The sequence below is a fragment of the Rhinichthys klamathensis genome, unplaced genomic scaffold, assembly GCF_029890125.1.
Source record: "Rhinichthys klamathensis goyatoka isolate OS25496 unplaced genomic scaffold, OSU_Roscu_1.1 h1tg000188l_1, whole genome shotgun sequence".
Classification (NCBI taxonomy): Eukaryota; Metazoa; Chordata; class Actinopteri; order Cypriniformes; family Leuciscidae; genus Rhinichthys; species Rhinichthys klamathensis.
In genome coordinates this window covers 1444899-1458792 of record NW_026606715.1, presented here as the reverse complement: position 1 = coordinate 1458792, position 13894 = coordinate 1444899, and the positions used below count along the sequence as shown (strand labels likewise).

Sequence of the window (13894 nt, the reverse complement as noted above, 5' to 3'; positions counted from 1 at the left end):
TGCTCCCGAAGGTCTTCATCAGCGGCTTCAGGCGTGTTTGATCAGGGTTGAGCTGAGCTTTGCATGCTGGGAGATTTCCAGGAACTAGATTGAGCACCTATGCAAATACAGGGATGGGTAGATTACTTTTTTTTTGTAGTTAAATTGAAGTTGGTTACTGATTCTGAGATACTGAATCAATCTGAGTTAACTTTATTTGCCAAGTATGCAAAACACACAAGGAATTTGTCACTGGTATAAGGCGTCCCACACGTATATGCAATGTATTATAATAGTTGCAGAGGCCAAATACAGTGCTTAGCAGACAACAACAACAAGAAGTGTTAAACATAATAACAGTGCACTTAATTGTGGTACTACACAAGAGGGAGAGAAAATAGAAATACATGTGTGTAAATTAGAGCTACTGGAAAAAATAAATAAAGAAGCTATTCTGAAATCTGGCAGTTTTCGTTACGCCTTTCAGAAAGTAAAAGTCTGAAACGACAATACACATTTAAGGTTTATGTAATCAGACTACTTTTAGATTACTTTTGACCGAACTCATTTATCACATTGATTTGAATAGGATGATCTCGTACCATATTGATATAAAAATACAAAGAGAAAGAAAATATATTCTGGTTTATTTTATTAAAAACATGAAGTGCATTAAATATGATCTTACATCAGGATTTCATGAGTTTAATGAAAAGCTTTTAAGTAATTAAATCATGAAAATTAAAATTAAAAACAAAAATTAAACGCTTACTAAAAAGATTTTTTTAAAAATGTGTTTACCTGCATCATGTCATGTGACCATTAATCGACATCAGAGAACAATTAACTTAATTTTATTATTATATCATGGACTTAATTTTATTAATGACCTAACTTAATTACTTAAAGTCCCCCTGAAGTCAATCATTGTATCCCTTAAAACTCATCTTTGATCACCAAAATGACATATTTAAAGGGACACTGTGTAGGTTTTTAGGTATTTTATTATCTGAAATCAATATTTTTATTCTTAAATATGTCCTCAATGGTGTACAAATACCTCTGCAAATTATCTGACTTATCCTCGTAAATTAAGAATTTATTATCTTTATGTACATGGGACGGGTAGGTTCACGGAGGCTTCCATGTCGTTCCGCCATCTTGAAAAACTATAATAGCAGAGAGGGTCAAAAAGTACCAACCAAACGCGTTTCCACAACGCGTTTTCGTTCAGAGCCAGCGTCATGTAACTGAAAGCAGCAGAACCGGAGGAGCAGAGCTGAGAGGCGCTGGTCACTGCCCCGGCAAGTTTAAAAGGCTGCATTGCTTCTCTTCTCTGCCTTGGAAACTTTCAATTCTATCAAGATCGTCTCTTGTAGCTGCCGCGGGCATCTTTGTCGTCGTGGTATTGACTCTCGCTCTCCTCCTCTTCCTCGTCGTCCACCTCTACTAGACGACAGCGCCGGGTGATTCTGTCAGCAGTAAATAGGCTACTTTTAAAATAATGTAACTCACGTTTGAATGCCTTTTGTTTGTGATCCGATGTGGATTCTGATCACCATATAAGGTAGAAATATTTATACGCGAGTAAAAGACTATATTGCACGCTAACCATTAACGTTACCATAGTAAACAAAATAAACGCTTGAAGATACGCATAGTAAAAAAAACATAGTGAACGTTTGAAGAAATCAGACCAATCATAAAGGTTATCACAATAATGTTTTTATTTTATCTGTCAGATAGCCTACGTCTCGTCTCTTTATACCGGACTATCATAAAATAAAGCACATTTTTTTTCCCGGGAGCTTCCTCTGTTTCTCTGACTGAAAATATCTGTAACGTTAGCCTACTGGGAGTCGAGAGAGTGCTAAAGCTCCTCAGGTCGTATTATTGGTGGCATATATTTGTAGAAATTATCATTCTTTTTAAATGTGATATATGTCCTGTTACTACCAAATAAACAGAAACAGACGCGATTGAAGTAAGTGTGTCCTATTTCTTTTGTGAAACCTAACGGTAATTTATTTCTGTGTGACTAATGTGCAATTTTGACATACATTAATTCATGATCAATGTATCGCCTTTTATTGTAGACCTGGTAAAACATCGATGCTTGGGTTTTAAATAGTCAAGTAAACAACAAAAATGCCAGCAAACGGTCGCTTTTATCATATTTGTTTTGCAATGCTGTTTCCATTTCTTTCTGATTAGTTTTCTGATAACACGGGCGTGTTTTATTGAAGCACCGCGGAGCTTCTGGCCTGACAGTGGAAACGTTCTTCTGATCCACTGCCTCTCTGTCCTCTCCCTCTACTGTTGAATCATCTGATGATGATGATGATGATGATGATATCTAATCTAACAATGCACGTACTTAAGAAAATATAACGAATAAATAAGCATAAATACTAATTACAATGGTTCATGTTTTTCACAGTCAGTAATTCATACTGTAAAGTTGCAGTTTGTTTGAAATAACAAACCTGTTCACCCAAAGGAAAACTCGACGAAGTGCTATTAGAAGACGTCCTGTCAATAGCTTTTTGGTACATAACGGCTACCGTAGATGCAATACACATTTGAAAAAGCGAGGCGCTGGAGAGCACAATTCGTTTGAATGCAAAATACAATTTCACCGCTAGATGGGAGTAATTCCTACACAATGTCCCTTTAAGCACTTTTTCCTTGAAAAAATATTCTTCATGGCTTAAAATATCTTGGATGTAACTCGACACCCTTGCCTCATTTAGTTTACGCGGTTCTATGAATATGCAAATGAGCCCCGCCTCCACTCACTCACTCACTCAGAGATCCACTGGTTGACGATCACACGTTGATCTGATTGGTTACAAGGTCGTTTGTGACGTCAGAAACACCAGCGATTTCAAACCGTGTTTTTGAGACTGTCTTTGGTTCACTGCAGTTTTAAGGAGAAAACACTCAGCAATGCTGTCGACTTATGAACTTACACATGGTGTGTCTTAAAGCGTATTAAAAACACCACATAGACACATAAACAACATTAAAAGCTGGATTTTCACCACAGGGGGACTTTAAAATCTTAGGGCGTACTTTAAATAAATATATTAGGTCAAAGATATTCAATTGACAAAATTGCATTGCATGTAATTATGAAATAACGTGAATTTGTCCATTTTAATGTGTCTGAAAGACAAAAGCCTTCCAAAGAATGTTATAAATGGCTGTTTTTTTATATTGTAAAATGTAATTTATTCCTGTGATCAAAGCTGAATTTTCAGCGTCATTACTCCAGTCTTCAGGGGCGGGACGGTGGCTCAGGGGTTTCGATTCGAGCCGCTCTGTGTGGCGTTTGCATGTTCTCCCCGTGTCAGCGCGGGGTTCCTCCAGGTGCTCCGGTCTCTCCCACACTACAGACACCAAAGACATGCAGGTTAGGTGGATTGGACATGCCAAATTGGCCATAGGAGTGTGTGTGAGTGTGTGTCAGGAAGGGCATCCGGCGTCAAACCTGGGCTGAATCCAGTGTTTGTGTGTGTGTGTGTGTGTGTGAGGAGGATAATTCCGATGAAGCAAATGTAAACTAAGTCTAGGAAACTATAGATTACTCCAGTCTTCAGTGTCACATGATCCTTCTATTTCTATTATGAAGAATTCTGTTATCTATCAATCTAATATGCTAATTTCAGATAATTATCAGTGAAAACAGTGAACATTTTGATACTTTGATTAATGGGAAGTTCCAAAGAACAGTATTTATTTGAAATAGAATTTATTAAAATAATCCTCGTTGAATGTACAGTCAAATCAAAGTTTATTCAGACACCTTCAACATTTCTCACATTATCACAGTTTATTCGCTATAGTTTAGAAAATGGTAATAAAATATGACAAGAACTCAGAGTTATCAGATCAGTGGATATTTCACTGGTTTTGTCCGTCCTTCTGTTAGACTCTCACACATGAATTATGTTGAATATCTGTCAGATGTTAAATTTAACTACACAATTACATAATACCAGTTTAGCTCAACCGATTAGCAAGCAATGCTTAATGTTGCTCAATCTGTGTGTAAAAAGGTCACATAAGCAAGTAAAGAAAAAAACACTTCAGCAAAACATGGTCTGAATCATTTTTGGTCCAAATTTTTTATTAATGTTACTGGTAGTCACTGTATGAAGAATTTCTGGGTATAATATGTCACAGTTTACTGTATTTTGCTCTCCTCACTTATATAAATGAACTATAGTGTCCTGCACACACTAGTAAAACACTATCAAAAATGATATCTGGTGTCTGAATAACGTTTGGTTTGACTGTACTTCTTTTAAAGAAGTGTTTGTGTGTGTGTTGTGCTCAGATCGAGGATCAGGTGGACCGCCAGCGAGCTCATGCTGTGTCCACGCTGGACCGACTGGCACGACAGGTCGCTGTGGAGAAACAGGAGAGGGCCGACAAGTGCAAAGCGTTCAAGGTTTGCCTCTTCTCTTTCCTTGAGGAACTGAAACAAATGCAGTTGTTATAACATCACTTGAGATTGAGTGAGCATATTATGTTTCTGTAGAAGCCACAACTTTCTACTTTCTCAAAGTACTTATTTGCATATTAATATATAAATGAATCTTTTAGAATAATCTGTAGGTATATTGTTTGGATTTATCAACAGGTATAAGTTTTCATTTATTAAATGTGTTAAATTAAAAAACACTAAGTTCGTTAGAAAAGAATGCAGTGAAATTAAAATATTTTAATATACAATTGAAATATATATATGTGTGTGTGTGTATGTGTGTGTGTGTATATATATATATATATATATATATATATATATACAGTCGTGACCAGAATTAATCATACCCCTGGTAAATATGATCAAAAATGGCTGTAAAAAATAAATCTGCATCGTTTATCCTTTTGATCTTTCATTAAAAAAATTGGCAAAATCCTAACCTTTCGTTTAAGTAGAAGAATTGAAAGTGGGGGGGAAACCACATTATAAAATAAATGTTTTTCTCCAAAACACGTTGGCCACAATTATTCATACCCTTTTATTAAATACCTTTTTGCAATCTCCATTTGCCAAGATAACAGCTGTGAGTTTTCTCCTATAATGCCTGATGAGTTTGGAGAACACCTGACAAGAGATCAGAGACCATTCCTCCATACAGAACCTCTCCAGATCCTTCAGATTCCCAGATCCATGTTGGTGCTTCTTCTCTTCAGTTCAGCCACTCATCAGGTCAGGGACTGGGACGGTCATGGCAGAAGCTTCATTTTGTGCTCCCTAACACATTTTTGTATTGATTTTGATGTTTGTTTTGGATGGTTGTCCTGATGGAAGATCCAACCACGACCCATTATAAGATTTATAGCAGAAGGCGTCAGGTTTTGATTTTTTATCTGTTGATATTTGATAGAATCCACAATGCTATGTATCTGAATAAGAAGTCCAGGACCTCCAGCAGAAAAATAGGCCCACAACATTAAAGATACAATGGTATATTAAATTGTACACATGGGGTACTCTTTATCCTTGTGTGCACCAAACCCATCTAGTGTGTTTACTGCCAAAAAGCTCTTTTTTTAGTTTCATCTGACCACAGAAGCCTGTGTCATTTGAAGTTCCAGTCGTGTCTGACAACTGAATATGCTGGAGTTTGTTTTTGGATGAGCGAGGAGCATTTTTCTTGAAAACCTCCCAAACAACATGTGGTGATGTAGGGGTTGTTTGAATTTTTTTTTTATAGGCTTTCTGACCCCAAGACTCAAGTAATCTCTGCAATTCTCCATCTGTGATCCTTGGAGAGTCTTTGGCCACTCAAACCATCCTCCTCACTGTCCATTAAGGCAATATAGACACACGTCCTCTTCCTGGCAGAATCGTAACATCTTTAGTTGATTATAACTTCTTAATTATTGCCCTGATGGTCAAAATGGGGATTTTCAATTCTTTAGCTATTTTCTTACATCCACTTTCTATTTTGTGAAGCTCAACAATCTTTTGATGCACATCAGAACTATATTCTTTGGTGTTTTATTCATTGTGATGAATTATTAAGGGGATTTGGCCTTTGTGTTTCCTCATTTTTAAATTCCTGTGAAACAAGAAGTCATGGCTGGACAATGTCATGTTCCTAGTCACCCTGGTGTGCTAAAAAAGGTAAATATTAATGGGAATATACTTCAGAGATATTTTATTCATAAAAAATTATAGGGGTTTGAATAATTGTGGCCAACGTGTTTTGGAGAAAAACATTTATTTTATAATGTGATTTTCCCCCCATTTTCAATTCTTCTACTTAAACGAAAGGTTAGATTTTTGCCAATTTTTTGAATGAAAGATCAAAAGGATAAACGATGCAGATTTATTTTTTACAGCCATTTTTGATCATATTTACCAGGGGTATGATTAATTCTGGGCACGACTGTATATATTAGGGCTGTTAGTTAAACGCGTTATTAACGGCGTTAACACAAAGCCATTTTAACGGCGTCAATTTTTTTATTGCGTGATTAGCGGTCTTTTTGGCCTAGCAAACTTTGTAGTTTTTTTCACATGCTTTTGCGACAGGACGTGGCGCTGCGCTATGAAACCCATTCATTTCAATGGCTTGCGCCGCGCGAGGACGTTTTGTTGCTTCATCGACCAAAGCGCACGCGGATCTAGCTAGACCGGAAACAACAACAGGCACGCCGCACACACTTTTTTGTGTGCCGGCCAAATAGTAGGTTAACGTTACGTTTTGAGTGGATGACGAGCGCGAGACGCCGAAATGGACGCCAATTAGATTCTGAATGGAAAGTTTACTTTTAAAAAGTTGCCAAATGGTTCCATTGACGAGACCAAAGCGATCTGTGTGTTTTGTCGTTGTGAACTGAGCTATCATCATCGCAGCACGTCCAGTCTGAAAACCACTGGATGATGGCCAAGCACACACACACACACACACACACACAATGTTAGTGTGAAATTGAACACAGTGTATGTCAATGTTGGTTTCAATAAAAAAAGATTTGCACAAAGCAAGCCGATCCACTTTTCCATGTTGATAAGAGCATTACAATGAAAAAAAAAAAAAAGGACAAAAAGAAATCAAGAGACATTTAGAATAGATAAAAATGTGCGATGAATTCCGATTAATCGCGACTTAACTATGACATTAATGCGATTAATCGCGAGTTAACTATGACATTAATGCGATTAATCGCGAGTTAACTATGACATTAATGCGATTAATCGCGAGTTAACTATGACATTAATGCGATTAATCACGAGTTAACTATGACATTAATGCGATTAATCACGAGTTAACTATGACATTAATGCGATTAATCACGAGTTAACTATGCCATTAATGCGATTAATTGCGATTAAATATTTTAATCGTTTGACAGCACTAATATATATATATATATATATAAGGGCTGTCAAATGATTAATCATGATTAATCACATCCAAAGTAAAAGTTTGTGTTTACATAATATATGTGGGTGCACTGTGTATAATTATTTTATATATATAAATACACACACATGCTTGTATATATTTAAGAAATATTTTCATGTATATACTGTATATAGATTTTTATATAATTTTTATTATATATAAATATAAATATTTTATATATAAATAATATTTTTTTCTTAAATATACATGCATGTGTGTGTATTTATATACATACAAAATAATTATACACAGTGCACCCACATATATTATGTAAACACAAACTTTTATTTTGGATGCGATTTATCATTTGACAGCCCTAATATATATATATATATGTGTGTGTGTGTGTGTGTATATATATATATATATATATATATATGTATGTGTGTGTATATATATAATTTTATATTTTACCGTCATTGTTTTCTGATTATTTAATTTGCAATGCTTCATGGGAGGAGTAGAACCCTTTTCACCTTGAACCCTTTGTTGTTGCTATAAATCAGTTTATAATGTTGTGATTCTTGTCAGAGCAGGTTAGTTTGGTTTATTTCTTCGAAATCAAGCTTTGAATAATTATATTTAATGCCTGTGAAGACGGTGAATTGTGAAAAATATTTATTTAAGAGGATTGTGTAATTTTTCCCCCCTGAATATTCAATGTTCAAGGTTAACGTGTAGCCATATGTGATTTAAATGTTTAACGGTGTTCATTTTTGAAACTTTAATGCACTTATTCAGTAATGCCATTAAAACGTTTAAATTCTGTTCTGAGTGATTTCTGAAAAGTTTATTTCTTTATTTGATCAGGGACAATGCACAAAAAAACATTAGTCTAAAAAAGAAGAGATGTCATGTGCCAGGTTATAGCAAAAAATGCTAATTTCCACCCGCTGTCCCTGGACAGGTTGATGTTATACTTACAAAAATTCATAAAATATATACAAACTAATACATGAAAGCATTACTTCACTCGCATCATAAAAAAAACACTCTTATTGTTATGGCAAAAAGTGACTTATGAATGATACATTTATCAATCAAAACCAGGTTGAAAAGGGTGAAATCTTTAACAAAACCAAATTGCATCGTTTGCATCATTTTCAAATACTTCTTTGCCTCAAATTAAAGTTTGTAATATAAAGTAAAAAAATTATACATCTATTTGTTTTGAGCCGCCAGGCACTGTTTTGTGCGAATGAGCGGCCGGATCGCATTAAAGGGATAGTTCACTTTGAAATTAATTTTTGGTATGGTTTAGCTTACCTCAAGGGCATCCAAGATGTAGGTGTCTTTGTTTCCGCAGTAGTAGGGCTGGGCGATAAAACGATAACGATATGTATCGCGATAGACACGTGATCGATATCAATAAAAAATGTGTTCGATAAAACGTTCGATATTTTTTTCTTCGTCGGAAGAAACCACAGGTTGCGAAGCTTGGTTGCATTATCAAGGCACTCGCTCTCTGGTAACCTAGCAACGTAGGGAGTGACACGCTCAGGCAATCATGTAACGTGTCAGTTTGGTTGCGCCATCGTTGTCTCGTGCTGCTGGGTTCCTCTTCAGTAACCGGCGATTGATAAGCAGAAAATGAGTGTCCTTCATCTGCATGCCATGCAGGCTAGAATTGCGAAACATTATTGGATAATTCGCTTTATTCGCGTTTGATGAGAACACAGCATAATGAACAGGCTGCGATGTCAAGATTGCAATGCTGGAGTGTGTGTGTGTGTGTGTGTGTGTGTGTGTGTGTGTGTGTGTGTCTCGCGCGAGAGAGAGAGAGAGAGTAGGCACGGGCGCGAGAGAGAGAGACACGCGGGCGCGATCGAACAGTGGAGACATAAAAACATACTCCGTCATTTTGTTAATACAGGACATCATTCAGTCTGCAAAGTGTTTACTTATATTTGTGTAGGCCTATACTCGCAATAAAACACAACATTGTGCTTTTGTCACACTGTATTTCTTGTCAAACTGTAACCTACAACTGTCACACACCGTTTTAAAAGCAAAACATATTTATCCAACCCCTTTGTAAAACAGTCTGTGTGTTCCATCTTTTGGACATTCATCATATCGCATTGGTTTTCATTTCTTGTCCTCAAAACAGAGCACTATATGTTTATTTTTAAGTTACACATTGATTAAAAAAGAAAGTGAAATGTGTTGGTAGATTATTTTATACGGAAATCAATTATTTATAATTCTGATGAGAATAAAGTTAGGGTTAATTAAAATTAAGGAAAACAAATATATTGATCTGAAATATAGCAAATTAATTTTAAATTCATTCAGGTACAATTACCAAACATATCTCATATCTATCTTTTTATTAGTTTAATTAATAAACCAATTATATAAAACTATTATCAGTGCACTATAAATAAACTGGTTCTATGCCTTTATTAATAAAACTTATTTAAAAAATACAAGGCTTAAGACATTTATAAAAATGCCTTCTATATTTCTGTTTTGCTTTTCACTCCATTGTACCGAAATCGTACCGAACCGTGATGTCTCAAAAAAAAAAAATCAAGCAGGGGGCACATACGATCACAAACCCCCACCACCCACGTCCCGCCGCGCCACTGTCACCTTTTTTACTCTGAGGAGTTTGCAGGTCTGATTGTGAATTTAGACTTATGTTTACATTTTAATTATTTGAGTTTTCCATGGTTGTGTTGACATTTCTGTCTTGGGATTGTAATCAGAGGAAGGTTAAGTTTAAAATAAAAATGTTTAAATGTAATATATTTTTTCTCCTGGTCCTTATTTTAAATGGGTCATAAAAAAATCAATAATTATCGATATCGACCGATATGAAACACTGATATCGTGATACAGTTTTCAGCCATATCGCCCAGCCCTACGCAGTAGTTTCAATTTTGATATTTTTAGGTCAAACCGTTCTTGTCTGTCAGTCATATAATGCAGGTCTATGGTCACCACCTCAAAGAGCATGCACAGAGAAGTCCAAATTAAACATGATTTAATGACTCGTAAATGTAAGTACACATTGATGGCCTAAGACACGAAACGAGCGGTTTGTGTGAGAAAACGAACAGTATTTATATCGTTTTTACCTCTTGTAACCACAGCCACGTCCAAGTGATCTGAGGGCGCCGGCGCTTCAGTCTGTGCAAGCGCCGGAAGTGATTTCTCGCGCGTGTATGTCACTCATTGTTTACTCAGAACAGAGATTGTAGGTAAGACGGCTTATTAAAATGGTACTAATTTGCGCTTATCCTGGATGTTTAAACCGTCGTAAAAGAAAACAATAAAAAAAACAATTGTATGAGTGACGTACACGCGCGAGAGATCACTTCCGGCGCTTGCCGGAAAAGACCGAAGCGCCCGCGCCCTCAGATCACTTGGACGTGGCTGTGGGGACAACTTTTTTTGAAATAGGCTTTAGTCCAGGTTAGTGCTCTGTACCGGATGGGAGTAGTCTGCTCTGCGACCGGATGGGAGTAGTATGAAGAATTTATTCAGGGGATGGTCTGTGTCAGCTGCTATTGCGCGTGTGATGGCTGTGTCATTCATGTCTGACAGACTGGGTGTGGGGAGATTGATAATCTTAGAAGCAATATGTGTGATTTTAGTGAGTTTGTTTTTGCAAGTGACGGTTAACATTGTGTAGAAACAGGTTGAGCAATACAGCAGGGTGGGTTGAATGATGCTTTTGTAAAGTAGGAGCAAGAGATGAGGGGCAACAGAGAGGGCTTTCAGTTTGCGTATTACATGTAGTCTTTGTTGTGCACGTTTCTGGATGGCAGTGACATGTTCCTTGAAGTTGATTTTATTATCAATGATGAGTCCCAGGTATTTAAAGCTACTGACCTGTTCGATGAGTTGACCGTGGATATGGGTATGGTTCAGTCCAGGTGGTGATTTGGATGTGTACATGACCAACTCTTTTGTTTTGTCTGTGTTTATTTGGAGGTAATTGTTCCGACACCACTGTGAAATTGAGTCCTGATATGCTGTGATGGTATTGTTGTTGTTGAGTAATCCAACTATGGCAATGTCATCAGCGTATTTGTAGTAAGTAGTGACAGGTGATGGGCTATTGCAGTCATTAGTGTACAGGGTGTAGAGGAAAGGGCTGAGAACACAGCCCTGTGGGGCACCAGTGTTGGTGATGATGATTGATGATGTTGTTGAGCCAATTCTAACGGTCTGCGGTCTATTGCTGAGGAAGTTATTGATCCAGTGAATGAGAAGTGGGGGGATATTGAGGTGATGTGATTTTTTTGATGAGCTGCCGACGTTGGATTGTGTTGAAGGCGGAACTGAAGTCAATGAAGAGGACTGATGCAAAGTTTCCAGATGTCTGCAGGTGTTGAAGAATAGGATGGAGAAGGCATGCCACTGCGTCCTCCGTACCTCGTCTGGGTCTGTATGCAAATTGATGTGGGTCCAGGTGTTGTCTAACAGTTGTCAGGATGAGGTTGAGGATTAATTTTTCCAAACATTTCATAATTATGGGTGTGAGTGCAATCGGCCGATAGTGGTTAGGCTCTAAGGGGCGTGGTTTCTTTGGGATTGGTGCAATGGTTGAGGTTTTCCATAGGGTGGGTATTGAGGCTGTCCTGTATGATTCCCAGAAGATGGTGTGGAAGATGGGAGAGAGCTCCATGGCACAGAGCTTAAGCACCCTTGCTGGGATGCCGTCTGGCCCTGTTGCCTTGCCAGGTTTGCACCTGGCCAGCTGCTTTCGGACATCCTCCTCTGTGAAGGGTGGGTGTGTGGGGTCTTGGCGGGGGAGGGCACTGAGCAAGTCCTCACATGTGGTAGAAAAGTCATGGGTATCAAACCGAGCAAAAAAGTTATTTAGGGTGTTGGCAAAGGTTAATGGGTCTGGTGCTGTGATGTGGTTCTGTTTTTGTTCCTGTCCAGTTAGTAGTTTGACTTTTTGAAAAGCTTGTTTTGTGTTCATGTTACTGAATTCTTGCTCCATTTTTTCTTTATATTTTATTTTGGCTTTGGTGATGTCATTTTTTGTCTGTCTATTAAGTAGTTTGAGAGTGGCCCAGTCCTTCTGCTTGAAAGCTTTTTGTTTTTGTTGGAGAGTGAGCTTGATATGAGGGGTGATCCAGGGCTTAGAATTTGGATATCTGGTGATATTCTTTGTCGGAATAATCGTCATGATGCAGAACTTTATGTAGTCCGTAATGAGTGAAATCCGCTCATCCAAACTCCCCTGAAAAACGTCCCAGTCGGTGCAGGCAAAAGAGCCCTGCAACTGTGCAATTGCGTCCTCCGACCATTGGGTGACGCTGTGCGTTTGTGGCTTGATGCGTTTCAGTTCCGGTTTGTATTGCGGAAGGAGGAACACGACATTGTGGTCAGAGAAGCCGAGTGGAGGGTGAGCCTGAGCACTGAAGGCATCAGTTATATTACCATAACACAAGTCCAGAGTGTTCTCTTTTCTTGTGGGAACATCCACGTATTGTTGGAAGGACGGCAGTACGTCACTGAGGATGCATTTATTAAAGTCCCCTAAAATAAACGCTGGCGCCTCAGGGTACTTGGCTAGCATGGAGTTAGCCACCTCGGCTAGTGTCTCCGCGGCTACCTTGATGTTAGCACTAGGAGGGATGTACGTGCAGGTGACAACAACAGCGGGGAATTCCCTCGGGAGGTAAAAGGGATGCAAGGACAGGGTCAGCATCTCCACGTCTGGTGTGCAGACCCTATTATGGACTTTGATGTTATCACACCACCTTTTGTTAATATAGACACAGACCCCACCACCTCTCCCCTTGCCCGACTGGCTAGTTCTGTTGGCTCTTATGATGGTGAAATGATCTAGACTGACCTCAGTGTCTGGGGTCTCCTCGCCCAGCCAGGATTCAGTCAGAGTGATGATGCAGGCGTCCTTGAAGGCTCTCTCGCGTGCATCAGGTCCATTTTATTACGGAGGGAGCGGACATTCGCCAATATGATGGAGGGGAGAGGGGGTCTGAAGGGACGCTTCCAAAGTCTGGTTCGCACTCCGCCTCGTCTGCCTCTTCGCCTCAGTTTTACCTCCGGTGGTAATGTAATCGCAGGCTTCTGTTTGCACCGGATGGAGGATCGTAGCTGTAAAAGATCCTCACGGCTATAGGTGAGTGTTCCTCGGTCGCTGGTTTCTAGTGCCAGCACCGAGTGGATGCTAATAGTCCAAAGTATAATAATAATAAATCCGATTCCGATTGCTTTGTAGAGATCAGACATTGTAGACGGACGAGACTTAACAATAGACAGGAGACAGATTTCACAAAGGACTTCACGATAGCACGAGACGCTAGGCAGTTATACAACCAGAACAAGCGGGAGACAGAGAACCATGAGACCGCTATGGATCACAGACAGAATGTGTGTCGTCGCAGCAGAGCATGCGCCGGAAACCCCTTTCATGTACTTACCTATGAAAGATTCATCAGCAGAAGTCAGCTTCAAGACTCACACAGGAGTTCGTAGGCCGCCCCGCTTAGTTACAA

The 13894-nt window shown here is 38.6% G+C and overlaps 1 protein-coding gene across 3 annotated transcripts in view; it reads left to right on the top strand.

Annotated features, from left to right (window-relative positions):
- znf451 (zinc finger protein 451) overlaps positions 1-13894 on the top strand; it is a 29955-nt gene that overhangs the window by 3638 nt on the left and 12423 nt on the right. For all 3 annotated transcript variants that reach the window (XM_056261912.1, XM_056261914.1, XM_056261913.1), the window contains exon 4: positions 4322-4435. In XM_056261912.1, the coding sequence (XP_056117887.1) occupies positions 4322-4435 (114 nt within the window). The remainder of the gene's footprint in view (positions 1-4321; positions 4436-13894) is intronic.